Genomic DNA, 14,932 nt, shown 5'->3' with positions numbered 1-14,932 from the left:
TTTTTCCTCAGGATGTCTCCAGTATTCCCATTATTCCCGCTATTCCCAGTGTTCCCTGAGTTCCTACCTCCGCCACAACATTCCCAGTGCTCTAGGTGTTCCCATTTTCCCAGAATTTTCACTTCCAACACAGCATTCCCTGTACTCTCTGAATTCTCACCTTGACCTGAGATATTCCCAGCACTCACAAAATCCCCTAAATTCCCACCTCCAGGGCAGTATTCCCAGGATTTGTGGCATTCCCAGGATTTGTGGCATTGCCACCTCTGGGGTGTTGCTGAGATTTTCCCTGAATTCCCAGCTCCGGCTCAGCATTCCCGGAATTCTCGGTCATTCCCGGCGCTCCCGCAGGTTCGAGACGCTGGAGCCGGAGCTGGCGGCGCTGGCGGCGCGCGTGGCCTCCGTGGGCCGCGTCACGCAGGAGCTGCAGGGATCCGGGGACAGGAACCGGGAGAGCGCCCGGGAGACCTGGGAGCAGCTCCGGGACAGGTGGGGGCGGCCCCGGCGGGGCCATTCCGGGCAGGGATTGGGGGTGGGTCCGGGCAGGGATGGATTTTCCAGGCGCCCAGGGAAGTGTTCCAGGCAGGGATGGGTTCTCCGGGCAGTCAGGGATGCTCCAGGGACGCAGGGAGGGGTTTTCCCGGCCGGGATGCTCTTGGAAGGGTTGGATTCTCCGGGCTGGGACACTCCAGGGATGGATTCTCCGGGCTGGGACACTCCAGGGACGAATTCTCTGGGCTGGGACGTTCCAGGGGTGGATTCTCTGGGCTGGGACACTCCAGGGATGGATTCTCCGGGCTGGGACACTCCAGGGACGAATTCTCTGGGCTGGGACGTTCCAGGGGTGGATTCTCTGGGCTGGGACACTCCATGGATGGATTTTCGGGGCTGGGACACTCCAGGGATGGATTCTCCGGGCTGGGACACTCCAGGGACGGATTCTCGGGGCTGGGACACTCCATGGATGGATTCTCCGGGCTGGGACACTCCATGGATGGATTCCCCAGACTGGGACGCTCCAGGAATGGATTCCCCAGACTGGGACACTCCAGGGATGGATTCTCTGGGCTGGGACATTCCGGGGATGGATTCTCCGGGCTGGGACATTCCGTGGATGGATTCTCCGGGCTGGGACACTCCAGGGATGAATTCTTTGGGCCAGATTCTCTCCCCGGGCTCTGTCCCACCGCGCCCCGATCCCGCCCGTGCCAGGTGGGAGCGGTTCCGGGCGCTGGCCGAGCGCAAGAAGGTGGCGCTGACCGCGGCGCTGAACATCCACAATTTCCGCCTGGAATGCCACGAGACGCGGGGCTGGATGCGGGAGAAGACGGCGGCGATCGAGGCCACGCGGGCGCTGGGCCGGGACCTGGCGGGCATCACGGCGCTGCAGGGGAAGCTGTCGGGGATGGGGCGCGACCTGGACGCCATCCAGGGAAAGCTGCGGGAGCTGCGGGCCGAGGCCGAGAAGCTGCAGGGGGAGCAGCCGGAGCGAGCGCCCGAGATCCGCGAGGGGCTGGCGGGGCTGGAGGCCGAGTGGGACGCGCTGCGCCGGTGCCACCGGAGCCGCGAGGAGTCCCTGGGGCAGGCGCGGCGGCTCCAGGGCTTCCTGCGGGACCTGGCGGCGCTCCAGGCCTGGCTGTCCCGCACCCGCGCGGCCGCGGGCTCCGAGGATGTCCCCGCGTCCCTGGCCGAGGCCGAGGGCTCCCTGCGGCAGCACGAGAGCCTCCGCACCGAGATCTCGCACTACGGCGCCGATTACCGGAGCGCCCGCGCCGCCGGCCGGGAGGTGACGCGGGGACAGGCGGACCCGCAGAGCCTGTCCCTGCTGCAGCGCCTGGAGGCGCTGGATGCGGACTGGGAAGAGCTGGGCCGGGTGTGGGAGAAGCGGCAGCGGCTCCTGGCCCAGGCTGTCGCCTTCCACGTGTTCCTGCGGGACGCCAAGCAGGTGGAGGGGACGCTGGGGAAGCAGGTGAGGGGATCCGGGGTGTTCCGCTGAATCCCGGGGCTCCGGTACCGTCCCGGTCCTGGTCCCCATCCCAATCCCGGTCCCGACCCGCAGGAGCACACGCTGGCCCACACGGAGATGCCGGGCACGGTGCCGGGCGCGGAGGCGGCCGTGAGGAGGCTGGAGGAGTTCCTGGCCGCGCTGGACACCGGCACCGAGCGCGTCCGGGCGCTCACGGACACCGGGCGGAAGCTGCTGGAGGAAGGCGGCGTCCACGCAGAAAAGGTGCGGGAGACAGTGGAGTCGGTGGAAAGCAGGTGAGGGAGACCATCCCATCCCATCCCATCCCATCCCATCCCATCCCATCCCATCCCATCCCATCCCATCCCATCCCATCCCATCCCAGTCCATCCCATCTCCTGGGAATGGGGTCTCTCACCACCCCGGCCCTGGCACAGGCACCAGAAGATCCGGGAATCAGCCCAGGAGCTGCTGGGGCGGCTGCGGGATAACTGGGAGCTGCAGAAGTTCCTGCAGGATGGGCAGGAGGTGAGGCCGGGTGGGGATTGGGATGGGATTGGGATGGGATTAGGATGGAGATGAGGGATGGATGGGGCGGAGATGAGAACTGGGCTGGGCTGGGACTGTGGGAAGGGATCCCCAGCTGTGTCCCGCTCCCGTTCCCGTTCCCAGCTGACGCTGTGGCTGAACGAGAAGCTGCCGGTGGCTCGGGACGTGTCCTACGAGGGCACACGGGACCTGCAGGGCAAGTGGCAGAAGCACCAGGCCTTCGCCGCCGAGCTCGCGGCCAACCGGGGCTGGCTGGAGGCGCTGGAGAAGGTGGGAACGGGGGAAAACGGGGGGAAAACGGGGGGAAAATGGGATCTGGGAAGGGGCGGCCCTTGGGAAAGGTGGGATATGGGAGGGGGGGTTGAGTCACAAAATTCCATGGGTTCAACCTCAGCAATTCTGTGATTCCATGGGTCCACCCTCAGTGATTCCACGGTTGTGTGGGTCCAGCCCTTAATAATTCCACGATTCCATGGGTCCGGTTTCAATGACCTCGCCATTCCATGGGTCCAATCTTCACAATCCACAATTTAGTGGGTCAGCCTCAAGGATCCCACGTACCATCAACAAGTCCATGATTTTTCGGGTCCAGCCATGATGGATCCACGAGTCCAGTCTCAACGATCCCACCACCCCACGTGCCCAATCTCCATAACCCCACAACTAAACGGGTCCGACCTCAACAACTCCGCAATTCCAACCTCGACGTTGCCCACTCCGTGATTTTTTGGGTCCCGCAGGACGGCGAGCAGCTGGCGCGGGCGCGGCCGGCGCTGGCCGGGCAAGTGACGGCGCCCCGGCAGGAGCTGCGGGCGCTGTGGGCGCAGGTGGAGGCGGCGGCGGCCGCCAAGGGCCGGGGCTTGGCCGAGGCCGCGCGCGCCGAGAGCTGCGCCCAGGCCTGCGCCGGACTGCGCTCCTGGCTGGCCGGAGTCCGCGCCCAGCTCCGCTCCGGCCACTGCGGCCAGGACCTGACCAGCGTTGGGGTCCTGCTGACCCGGCACCAGGTCAGGGCTGGGAGCTGGGAAATGGCAACGGGGAGAAGGTTTGGGGTGAGGGGTTCAGGTACGGGTTTGGGGGGTGGGTTTTGGGTGGGTCTGGGATGAGGGTTTGGGATGACCAGGTTTTGGGGTGAAGGTTTAGGGTGTAGAGTTTGGGGTGTTCAGGTTTTGGGTGCAGGATTTGGGTTTGGGTTTTGGGGTTTGGATTTTTGGGTGCAGGTTTGTGATGCAGGATTTGGGTTTGAGTTATGGGGTTCAGGTTTTTGGGTGCAGGTTTTGGGATGCAGGATTTCCGTTTGAGTTTTGGGGTTCAGGTTTTTGGGTGCAGGTTTTGGGATGCAGGATTTCCGTTTGAGTTTTGGGGTTCAGGTTTTTGGGTGCAGGTTTTGGCATGCAGGATTTCCGTTTGGGTTTTGGGGTTTGGGTTTTTGGGTGCAGGTTTTGGGATGCAGGATTTCCGTTTGGATTTTGGGGTTGGGGTTTTTGAGTGCAGGTTTGTGATGCAGGATTTCTGTTTGGGTTTTGGGGTTTGGATTTTTGGGTGCAGGTTTGTGATGCAGGATTTAGGTTCTGGTTTTGGGGTTTGGATTTTTGGGTGCAGGTTTGTGATGCAGGATTTAGGTTCTGGTTTTGGGGTTTGGATTTTTGGGTGCAGGTTTGTGATGCAGGATTTAGGTTCTGGTTTTGGGGTTTGGATTTTTGGGTGCAGGTTTGTGATGCAGGATTTGGCTGCGGGTTTTGGGGCTGGGGATTTTGGATGCAGGTTTTGGGATGCAGATTTGGGGGTACAGGCTTTGAGTGCAGGTTCTGGGGTTCAGGTTTTGAGGGTGCATGTTCTGCCACACAGGATTTGGCTGCGGGTTTTAGGGTTCAGGTTTTGGGGGCGTGAGTTTTAGGGTTCATGTTTTGGGATGCAGATTTTGGGGGGGGTCCCTGGGGGTCCCTGACCCCCCGCACCCCCGCAGCTGCTGGAGACGCAGGCGGCGCTGCGGGAGCAGGAGGTGGGGGCTCTTTGGGGTGCAGATTTTGGGGTCCCTGACCCCCCACACCCCCGCAGCTGCTGGAGACGCAGGCGGCGCTGCGGGAGCAGGAGGTGGGGGCTCTTTGGGGTGCAGATTTTGGGGTCCCTGACCCCCCGCACCCCCACAGCTGCTGGAGACGCAGGCGGCGCTGCGGGAGCAGGAGGTGGGGGCTCTTTGGGGTGCAGATTTTGGGGTCCCTGACCCCCCGCACCCCCGCAGCTGCTGGAGACGCAGGCGGCGCTGCGGGAGCAGGAGGTGGGGGCTCTGCGGGCGCAGGCCGGGGGGCTCAGCCCGGGGCACCCCCGGAGCGCGGGGGTGCAGGAGCAGGTGCGGGAGCTGGAGCAGCAGTTCCGGGAGCTGCGGGAGCCGCTGCGGGAGCGCGGCCGGAGCCTCGCGGCCGCCAGGGAGCTGCACCAGTTCCGCAGGGACCTGGAGGACGAGCTCGTGAGTGGGGGGAGCCCCCCGGGGCTGCCACTGACCCCTGGGGTCCCTGGGTCCCCCCGTGCCTGACACCCCATTTCTGATCCTGAATCCCAGACCCCAAATCTCTGACCCACACCCCATTCCTGATCCCAAATCCTGGACCCCAAATCTCTGACCTCACCCATTCCTGACCCTGAATCTCTGACCCCAAATCTCTGACCCGTCCCCATTCCCGATCCCAAATCCTTAATCCCAAATCTCTGACTCCCCCAATTCCTGACCCCGAATCTCTGACCACCCCAGTTCCTGATCCCAAATACCTGGCCCCAAATCTCTGACCCCCACCCCATTCCTCATCCTGAATCCTGGACCCCCCCACCCAAATCCTGGTCGGTCTCCACCAGCCCCAACCCCTCCCAGGGTCTCTGAACCCCAAATTCTGCCCCCCATGGCTCTTCCCGACCCCCAGTCCTTGAGTCCTCCCCATCCCTGTCCCCGCAGTGACCCGGCCCCCAGTGACCCCCAGTGACCCCGATGTCCCCAATGTCCCCAGTGTCCCCCATGTCCCCAATGTCCGTGATGTCCTCAATGACCCCGATGTCCCCCCGTGTCCCCCTGTGTCCCCCATGTCCCCCCGTGTCCCCAGCTGTGGGTGCAGGAGCGCCAGGCCCTGGCCATGTCCACGGACCACGGCAAGGACCTGCCCTCGGTGCAGCTGCTGCTGCAGAAGAACGAGGTGGGTCAGAGGGTCTCCAGGTGTCCCCCTGTGTCCCCTGGGACCCCCAGCACTTATTCCATGACCCCCACAGACCCCTCCCCACCTGCGAGATCCCATAGATCCCCCCTCCCAAGTTTTCTGGCTCAACCCCCAGCACCCCCATAGATCCCCACTGCCTCCCCAGATTCCCCCATTGACCTCTAGAGCCCCTTAAACCCCCCCTTGACCCCACCATGAACCCATAAACTCCCCCATAGACCCCAGGCCCCCCAATTTTCCCCATAAACCCCCATGCAGACCCACTAGACCCCCCCTAATTTCCCCCATAAACCCCTCCATGGACCCATAAACCCCCATAAGCCCCCCCCAGACCCCTCAATTTTCCCCATAAACCCCCCAACAGACCCACTAGACCCCCTTAACTTCTCTTATAGACCCCCTGATGGACCAATAAACTCCCCCAGACCCCCCGATTTTCCCCACAAATCCCTCCATGGACCCATAAACGCCCCCAGACCCCACAATTTCCCCCATAGACCGCCCCCCTGGACTGATAAACCCCCCCAGACCCCCTAGACCCCCCCTGACTCCCCCCGACCCCGCAGACGCTGCAGAAGGAGCTGCAGGGCCGCGAGCGCCGGGTGACGGAGCTGCTGGAGCGGGGGGTGCCCGGGCCGGGGGTGCCCGGGGGGGTCCCCGGGGGGGTCCCGGTGCTGCGGGAGGCCTGGCGGGAGCTGCGGGCGCAGGCGGCGCGGAGGCAGCGGCGCCTGGAGGCCGCCCTGGCCACCCAGCGCTTCCTGCGCGATGCCGCGGCCGCCGAGGCCTGGCTGGGCGAGCGCGAGCTGCACATGCTGGCCCAGGACAAGGCCAAGGTGGGCACAGGGCCGGGACCCCCGTCCCGGGGACAGCAGAGTCACCTCCGCTTCGGTGGGGGGGGAGGGGAGGGAGGGGTTCCAGGGGGGCAGGGAGCGTGAGAGGGGGGCAGGGGGGATGTGGGGAAGGGTCTATGGGGGGTCTGTGATGGGTTCAGGGGGATTGGGAAGGGTTTTTGGGGCGTTTGGGAGGTCTGGGGGGGTCCATGGGGGGGTCAGAGGGGGGGCAGGGAATATGAGAGGGGGCAGGGGGGATGTGGGGAGGGTTTTGGGGGGTCTATGGGGCGTCTGTGATGGGTTCAGGGGGATTGGGAAGGGTTTTTGGGGTCTGGGGGGGTCCATGGGGGGATAAGGAGTGTGAGAGGGGGGCAGGGGGGATGTGGGGAGGGGTCTGGGGGGGTCTGTGATGGGTTCAGGGGGATTGGGAAGGGTTTTTGGGGCGTTTGGGAGGTCTATGGGGGTCCATGGGGTGACAGGGAGTGTGAGAGGGGGGCAGGGGGGATGTGGGGAGGGGTCTGGGGGGGTCAGAGGGGGAGCTGAGTGGTCTGTGAGGGGTCTCTGTGGGTTCTTTATGGGGTCTCTGGGGGTCTGGGGGATCTGTGGGGTCTCTGGGGTCTCTGGGGGGCTATAGGGGATCTCTGGGGGCCAGGGAGGGTCAGAGGGGATTTGTGGGGGGGGTCTGTGGGGCTCCGGAGCACCCAAAGGAGCAGCTGGGGGGTCTCTGGGGGTGGGGACACCCCCGTGACGGCCGCGGTGTCCCCAGGACGAGCCGGGCGCCCAGGCCATGCTGAGCCGGCACCTGGGGCTGGAGCAGGAGCTGCGCGACTACGGCGGCACCGTGGAGCTGCTGGCCGAGCAGGGCCGGGCCATGGCGGCCAGCGGCCACCCCGACGGGTGGGGCACCCTGGGGACACCCTGGGGGCACCCTGGGGACACCCTGGGGACACCCTGGGGACACCCCAGCCGCTGCGTGCACGGCCAACATGTCCCCTGTCAGCCCTGTCCCAGTGCTCGCTGTGCCCTGAGGTCCCTGTGTCCCCTGAGGTCCCTGTGTCCCGTTGCCAGGTCCTCCAATGTCCCCAATGTCCCCATGACCCCTGACACCTCTGTCCCCGTGTCCCTTGGGTGACACCGCAGGCCCCGGGTGACACTGCTGTCCCTTGGGTGACATCACTGTCCCCATGTCCCTTGGGTGACACCGCAGCTCCCTGGGTGACACTGCTGTCCCTTGGGTGACATCACTGTCCCCATGTCCCTTGGGTGACACCGCAGCTCCCTGGGTGACACCCCTGTCCCTTGGGTGACATCACTGTCCCCATGTCCCTTGGGTGACACCACAGCTCCCTGGGTGACACCCCTGTCCCTTGGGTGACACCACTGTCCCCTGTCCCTTGGGTGACACCGCAGACCCCGGGTGACACTGCTGTCCCTTGGGTGACACCGCTGTCCCCTGTCCCTTGGGTGACACCACAGCTCCCTGGGTGACACCCCTGTCCCTTGGGTGACACCGCTGTCCCCTGTCCCTTGGGTGACACCGCAGACCCCGGGTGACACTGCTGTCCCTTGGGTGACACCGCTGTCCCCTGTCCCTTGGGTGACACCGCTGTCCCCCGTGCAGCGAGCGGCTCCGTGCCCGTGCCGCGCAGCTGCAGCGTCTCTACGCGGGGCTGTGCCACCTGGCCGAGGAGCGCAGGGCCACCCTGCAGGGCCACCACCGGCTGTGCCAGCTGCGCCGCGACCTCGACGACCTGGAGCAGTGGATCTCGGAGCGAGAGGTGGTGGCGGCGTCCCGGGAACTGGGGCAGGACTTCGAGCACGTCACGGTGAGGGGACACGGTGGGACACAGGCACTGTGACACTGAGGGGACACTGAGGGGACACGGGGGGACACGGTGGGGACACGGGCACTGTGACACTGAGGATTCCCTGTGTCACCTCAGTGCCAGGTGACCCTGCTGACCCCTGACCCCTGTCCCCGTGTCCCCCTGTCCCCCATCCCCCTGACCCTTCCCGTGTCCCCCTGTCCTGCTGACCCCTGTCCCATGTCCCTGTCTCCCTGTCCTGTATCCCCCTGACCCCGTCCCGTGTCCCCCTGTCCTCTGTCCCCGTGACCCCTGTCCCCTGACCCTGTCCCATGTCCCCCTGTCCCATTTCCCCCGTCCCTGTCCCCTGTCCCTCTGTCCCCCTGACCCCATCCCGTGTCCCCCTGTCCCTGTCCCTGTCCCGTGTCCCCCTGTCCCCTGTCCCTGTGTCCCCCTGTCCCCCTGACCCCGTCCTGTGTCCCCCTGTCCCTGTCCCTGTCCCGTGTCCCCCTGTCCCCCTGACCCTGTCCTGTGTCCCCCTGACCCATTTCCCCCTGTCCCTGTCCCCTGTCCCTCTGTCCCCCTGTCCCCCTGTCCCCCTGACCCCGTCCTGTGTCCCCCTGACCCATTTCCCCCTGTCCTTGTCCCCTGTCCCCCGTGCCCCTGACCCTCCCCGCGTCCCCGCAGCTGCTCCGGGACAAGTTCCGCGAGTTCTCCCGGGACACGGGCGGGCTGGGCCAGGAGCGGGTGGACGCGGCCAACGCGGCGGTGGCGGCGCTGATCTCCGGGGGCCACCCCGAGCGCGCGGCCGTGGCGCAGTGGCAGGCGGCGCTGAACGAGGCCTGGGCCGAGCTGCTGGAGCTGGTGGCCACGCGGGCGCAGGAGCTGGCGGCCGCGCACGACCTGCAGCGCTTCCGCCGCGACGCGCGCCAGGTGCTGGCGCAGCTCCGCGCCAAGGCCCGGCAGCTGCCCGAGGAGCTGGGGCGCGACCTGCGCGCGGCCGAGGGGCTGGAGAGGCAGCACCGCGCCTTCGAGCACGACGTGCAGGCCCTGAGCGCGCAGGTGAGGGCACGGGGACGGGCGAGGGGCACGTGAGGGGCACGCTGTGCTGCAGGAGGTGGCTGGGAGTGGGGTATGTCACCTGTCCCGTGTCACAGCTGTCCCATGTCACAGCTGTCACACCTGTGCCATGTCACACCTGTCACAGCTGTCCCATGTCACAGCTGTCCCGTGTCACAGGTGTCACACCTGTGCCATGTCACACCTGTCACACCTGTCCCATGTCACAGCTGTCCCGTGTCACAGCTGTCCCATGTCACACCTGTCACACCTGTCACACCTGTCACACCTATGCCATGTCACACCTGTCACACCTGTCTCATGTCCCACCTGTCCCCAGGTGACGGCCGTGCAGGAGGCCGCGGGCCGGCTGTCACACCTGTGCCATGTCCCACCTGTGCCATGTCCCACCTGTCCCATGTCACACCTATGCCATGTCCCACCTGTGCCATGTCCCACCTGTCCCCAGGTGACGGCCGTGCAGGAGGCTGCGGGCCGGCTGTCACACCTGTGCCATGTCACACCTGTGCCATGTCACACCTGTCACACCTGTCCCATGTCCCATGTCACACCTGTCCCATGTCCCACCTGTGCCATGTCACACCTGTCACACCTGTGCCATGTCACACCTGTCCCCAGGTGACGGCCGTGCAGGAGGCCGCGGGCCGGCTGTCACACCTGTGCCATGTCACACCTGTCACACCTGTGCCATGTCACACCTGTCCCCAGGTGACGGCCGTGCAGGAGGCCGCAGGCCGGCTGTCACACCTGTGCCATGTCACACCTGTCACACCTGTCCCATGTCCCATGTCACACCTGTCCCATGTCCCACCTGTGCCATGTCACACCTGTCACACCTGTTTCATGTCCCACCTGTCCCCAGGTGACGGCCGTGCAGGAGGCCGCGGGCCGGCTGGCCGCGGCGTACGCGGGCCCGCGGGCCGAGGAGCTGCGGGCGCAGGAGGGCGCGGTGGCCGCGGCCTGGGCCGAGCTCCGCGGGCGCTGCCAGCGCCGGCGCCGCCTGCTCGGGGACAGCGTGGAGCAGTTCCGGTTCCTGCGCGCCGCCCGCGACCTGCGCCTCTGGATGGACGGCGTGCACCTGCAGCTGCAGGCCCGCGAGAGGCCCAGGTGGCACCGGGGACAGCCTGGGGACACCAGGGACACCCTGGGGACACCCTGGGGACACCCTGGGGACACTCTGGGGACACCGTGGGGACACCAGGGACACTGTGGGGACACCCTGGGGACACCAGGGACACCCTGGGGACACCAGGGACACTGTGGGGACACTCTGGGGACACCGTGGGGACACCAGGGACACTGTGGGGACACTGTGGGGACACCAGGGACACTGTGGGGACACCCTGGGGACACCAGGGACGCCCTGGGGACACCAGGGACGCCCTGGGGACACTCTGGGGACACCATGGGGACACCAGGGACACTGTGGGGACACTGTGGGGACACCAGGGACACCGTGGGGACACTGTGGGGACACCAGGGACACTGTGGGGACACCCTGGGGACACCCTGGGAACACCAGGGACACCCTGGGGACACCATGGGGACACCCTGGGGACACCCTGGGGATGGGGGGACACTGTGGGGACAGGGAGGGACATGAGGACATCACGGGGACACTCTGGGGACACAGGGACACTGCAGGGACACTGTGGGGACACGGGGACATGCAGGGACATGAGGACACACATGGGGACAGCCCTGGGGGCACAAGGACAGCCCTGGGGACACTGCAGTGATCCCAGCACGGGGCTGTGACCGCGGCCACCCTGGTGGCCCAGCCCTGCCCGCTGTGCCCAGGCTGAGCCGGGGTGTCCCCGCGGTGACGCCGGTGTCCCTGTCCCCTGGCAGGGATGTCACCGCGGCCGAGCTGCTGATCCAGCAGCACCAGGGGCTGCGGGCGGAGCTGGAGGCGCGCGAGGGCTCCTTCGGGGCCTGCGTGGCCGCGGCCACGGCGCTGCTGCAGCGCGGCCACCACGAGGCCGACAAGGTGGGACGCGGCTGTCACCGTGTCACCCTGTCACCCTGTCACCTTGTCACTGTGTCACCGTGTCACTCTGTCACCTTGTCACCGTGTCACCCTGTCACCGTGTCGCCCTGTCACCGTGTCGCCCTGTCACCCTGTCACCCTGTCACCGTGTCGCCCTGTCACCATGTCGCCCTGTCATCCTGCCCCTGTGTCACCCTGTCATCATATCACCATGTCACCCTGTCACCATGTCACCTTGTCATCCTGCCCCTGTGTCACCCTGTCATCATATCACCATGTCACCCTGTCACCATGTCACCGTGTCACCCTGTCATCCTGCCCCTGCGTCACCTTGTCACCATGTCACCCAGTCACCCTGTCACCATGTCACCGTGTCACCCTGTCCCTGTGTCACCCTGTCATCATATCACCCTGTCACCATGTCACCGTGTCACCCTGTCCCTGTGTCACCATGTCACCGTGTCACCCTGTCCCTGCCTCCTCATCCCTGCCTCTCCAGCCTTGTCACTGTCCCCAGGTCCCCAGCCCCACATCCCTCATCCAAATCCCCATCTCCACGGTGCTGTCCCCATCCCCTGTCCCCTCGTGTCCCTGTCACCATCCCTGTGTCCCGATCCCACCCCTGTATCTCTGTCCCCGTGTCCTTGTCCCCATCCTGTCCCCGAGCTTGTCCCCTCGTTCTTGTCCCTGCCTCAATCAGCGTGTCCCCATCTTTGTCCCCACCCCTGTCCCCTGTCCCCATCCCTGTCCCCTGTCCCCACCCTGTCCCCCCAGCTGTCCCAGGAGCTGGCCGAGCTCCAGGAGCGCCGCAGGGACATCGGGGAGCGCTGGCAGGACAAGCTGGAGTGGCTGCAGACTGGTGAGGACTGGGAGGGTCCCCCGTGTCCCCTCTGTGTCCCCCGTGTCCCCTCTCAGTGCCCAGGAGTGGCCCCAGGGTGGCTCTGGGGTGTCCCAGGGGTGTCCCAGGGGTGGCTCAGGGGTGCCCCGGGGGTGTCCCTGTACCCTGTGTCCCCTCTCAGTGCCCAAGGCTGCCCCAGGGATGCCCCAGGGGTGTCCCCGTGCCCCCGGTGACAGTCCCCATGCCCCAGTGCTGGAGGTGCCCCATGTCCCCTCTCAGTGCCCAGGAGTGGCCCCAGGGTGGCTCTGGGGTGACCCAGGGGTGTCCCAGGGGTGTCCCTGTACCCCGTGTCCCCTCTCAGTGCCCAGGAGTGGCCCCAGGGTGGCTCTGGGGTGCCCCAGGGGTGTCCCCAGGGTGGCTCTGGGGTGCCCCAGGGGTGTCCCAGGGGTGTCCCAGGGGTGGCTCTGGGGTGTCCCAGGGGTGTCCCAGGGGTGTCCCTGTACCCCGTGTCCCCTCTCAGTGCCCAGGGGTGTCCCAGGGGTGTCCCAGGGGTGTCCCAGGGGTGTCCCTGTACCCCGTGTCCCCTCTCAGTGCCCAGGAGTGGCCCCAGGGTGGCTCTGGGGTGACCCAGAGGTGTCCCAGGGGTGTCCCCGTGCCCCTGGTGACAGCCCCCGTGCCCCAGTGCTGGAGGTGCTGGTGTTCGGGCGCGACGCGGCCACGGCCGAGGCGTGGCTGGCCAGCCGGGAGCCGCTGGCCCGCGCCCCCGAGCTGGGCTCCAGCCTGGCCGAGGCCGAGACCCTCCTCAAGCGGCACCAGAGCTTCCAGAAGGCCGCGGCCGCCTGGGACGAGAGATTCGCTGCCCTGGGCCGGCTGACCACGGTGGGGACACGGGGGGACGGGGGGGGGACACGGGGGGATGGGGAGGTGGGGACATGGGGGGATGTGGGGGGACGTGGGGGACATGGGGACATTGGGGGACATGGGGGACGGGGGGGAAATGGGGACATAGGGACACTGGGGAACACGGGGGGACACGGGGGGATGGGGAGATGGGGACATGGGGGGATGTGGGGGGACAGGGGGGAAATGGGGGAAATGGGGACATTGGGGGACATGGGGGGATGGGGAAATGGGGACATGGGGGGGATGTGGGGGGACAGGGGGGACGTGGGGGAAATGGGGACATTGGGGGACATGGGGGGATGGGGAAATGGGAACATGGGGGGGATGTGGGGGGACAGGGGGGACGTGGGGGAAATGGGGACATGGGGGGACGTAGCGGACATGGGGACATTGGGGGACATGGGGGACATGGGGAGAAATGGGGAAATGGGGGGACAGGGGGAAATGGGGACATAGGGACACTGGGGGACATGGGGGGACACGGGGGGATGGGGACATGGGGGGGATGTGGGGGGACGTGGGGGACATGGGGACATTGGGGGACATGGGGGACGGGGGGGAAATGGGGACATAGGGACACTGGGGAACACGGGGGGACATGGGGACATTGGGGGACATGGGGAGAAATGGGGAAATGGGGGGACATGGGGAAATGGGGGGACATGGGGGGACGTGGGGGAAATGGGGACATTGGGACACTGGGGGACATGGAGAACACGGGGGGACATGGGGGGACATGGGGGGGATGGGGAGAAATGGGGACATGGGGGGGATGTGGGGGGACGTGGGGGGAAATGGGGACATGGGGGGATGTGGGGGGGATGTGGGGGGATGTGGGGAAATGGAGGGACAGGGGGACACGGAGGAAATGCAGGGACACGGAGGGACGGGGGGACATGGGGGGATGTAGAGGGAAATGGGGACATGGAGGACACAGGGGGACAGGGGAACATGGGAATAAGGGGGGGACATGGGGACACGGGGGGGACACAGGAGAAATGCGGGGACAGGGGGGACATAGGGACATGGAGGGATGGGGGGACATGGGGAGAAATGGGGAGAGGGACATGGGGACATCGGGGGGACGCGGGGGGATGTGGGGATGAGGCTATGGGGGGGAAATGGGGGGGGAGCAATGGGGGGACATGGGGAGGAGAAATGGGGGCACAGGGGACGTGGCAAGGACAAGGGGAGGGGGGACACCCCCCCCAGCGTGTGTGGGGGGCTGAGGGTCCCTGTGTCACCCCCCTGCCCTCGGGGGGTCCCCACGGGCTCCCTGTGTCCCCCCCCATCACCGGGGTGTCCCTGACCCCCCGACCCCCCCAGCTGGAGGAGAAGGAGCGGCGGCGGCGGCAGGAGGAGGAGGAGGAGGAGGCGAGGAAGCTGCAGCCCCCCGAGCCCCCCCCGGCGCAGGCCGAAGTCGGGGGGACCCCCCCGGTGGTGCCCCCCCAGAGCCAGGATGGGGGAGGGGGCGGGGAGGGGCAGAGGTGAGGGGGGGGGGATTTTGGGGGGGCATAGAGGGGTTGGGAGACCCCCGGGTTTGGGGGCGTTGGGGGGACACCCTCGTCAGGGGGGATATGGGGGGGGTCTGGGGGTGACCGGGGGGTGTCCCCTGTGTCCCCACCCCCCCAGGGCCTCCCCCACCCCCCAGAGCCGCCCGCCGGAGCCCCCTGCCCTCAACGGGATCCGCCCCGACGGCGCCGCGGGCCAGGTAACCCCCCCCGACCCCCCAGATCCGGGGGGACACCCCCGAGCCCCTCGGCGGGACCCC

The 14,932-nt window shown here is 66.7% G+C and overlaps 1 protein-coding gene across 1 annotated transcript in view; it reads left to right on the top strand.

Moving 5' to 3' along the window:
• Positions 1–14,932, top strand: part of LOC146764876 (spectrin beta chain, non-erythrocytic 2-like) — a 29,328-nt gene that overhangs the window by 10,908 nt on the left and 3,488 nt on the right. The window contains exons 15-32 of the mRNA XM_085563660.1: positions 352–489; positions 1,213–1,969; positions 2,060–2,262; positions 2,404–2,494; positions 2,639–2,785; positions 3,256–3,519; positions 4,755–4,979; positions 5,605–5,694; positions 6,282–6,548; positions 7,312–7,442; positions 8,167–8,371; positions 9,038–9,412; positions 10,293–10,537; positions 11,282–11,420; positions 12,195–12,279; positions 12,941–13,137; positions 14,488–14,648; positions 14,794–14,872. Of these exons, the coding sequence (XP_085419786.1) occupies positions 352–489; positions 1,213–1,969; positions 2,060–2,262; positions 2,404–2,494; positions 2,639–2,785; positions 3,256–3,519; positions 4,755–4,979; positions 5,605–5,694; positions 6,282–6,548; positions 7,312–7,442; positions 8,167–8,371; positions 9,038–9,412; positions 10,293–10,537; positions 11,282–11,420; positions 12,195–12,279; positions 12,941–13,137; positions 14,488–14,648; positions 14,794–14,872 (3,799 nt within the window). The remainder of the gene's footprint in view (positions 1–351; positions 490–1,212; positions 1,970–2,059; positions 2,263–2,403; positions 2,495–2,638; positions 2,786–3,255; positions 3,520–4,754; positions 4,980–5,604; positions 5,695–6,281; positions 6,549–7,311; positions 7,443–8,166; positions 8,372–9,037; positions 9,413–10,292; positions 10,538–11,281; positions 11,421–12,194; positions 12,280–12,940; positions 13,138–14,487; positions 14,649–14,793; positions 14,873–14,932) is intronic.

This window comes from Lonchura striata, chromosome 31, assembly GCF_050655825.1.
Source record: "Lonchura striata isolate lonStrDom1 chromosome 31, ASM5065582v1, whole genome shotgun sequence".
Taxonomy (NCBI): Eukaryota; Metazoa; Chordata; class Aves; order Passeriformes; family Estrildidae; genus Lonchura; species Lonchura striata.
Note: the sequence above shows the minus strand (reverse complement) of the source record. Positions and strands in the feature narration are given on the sequence as shown.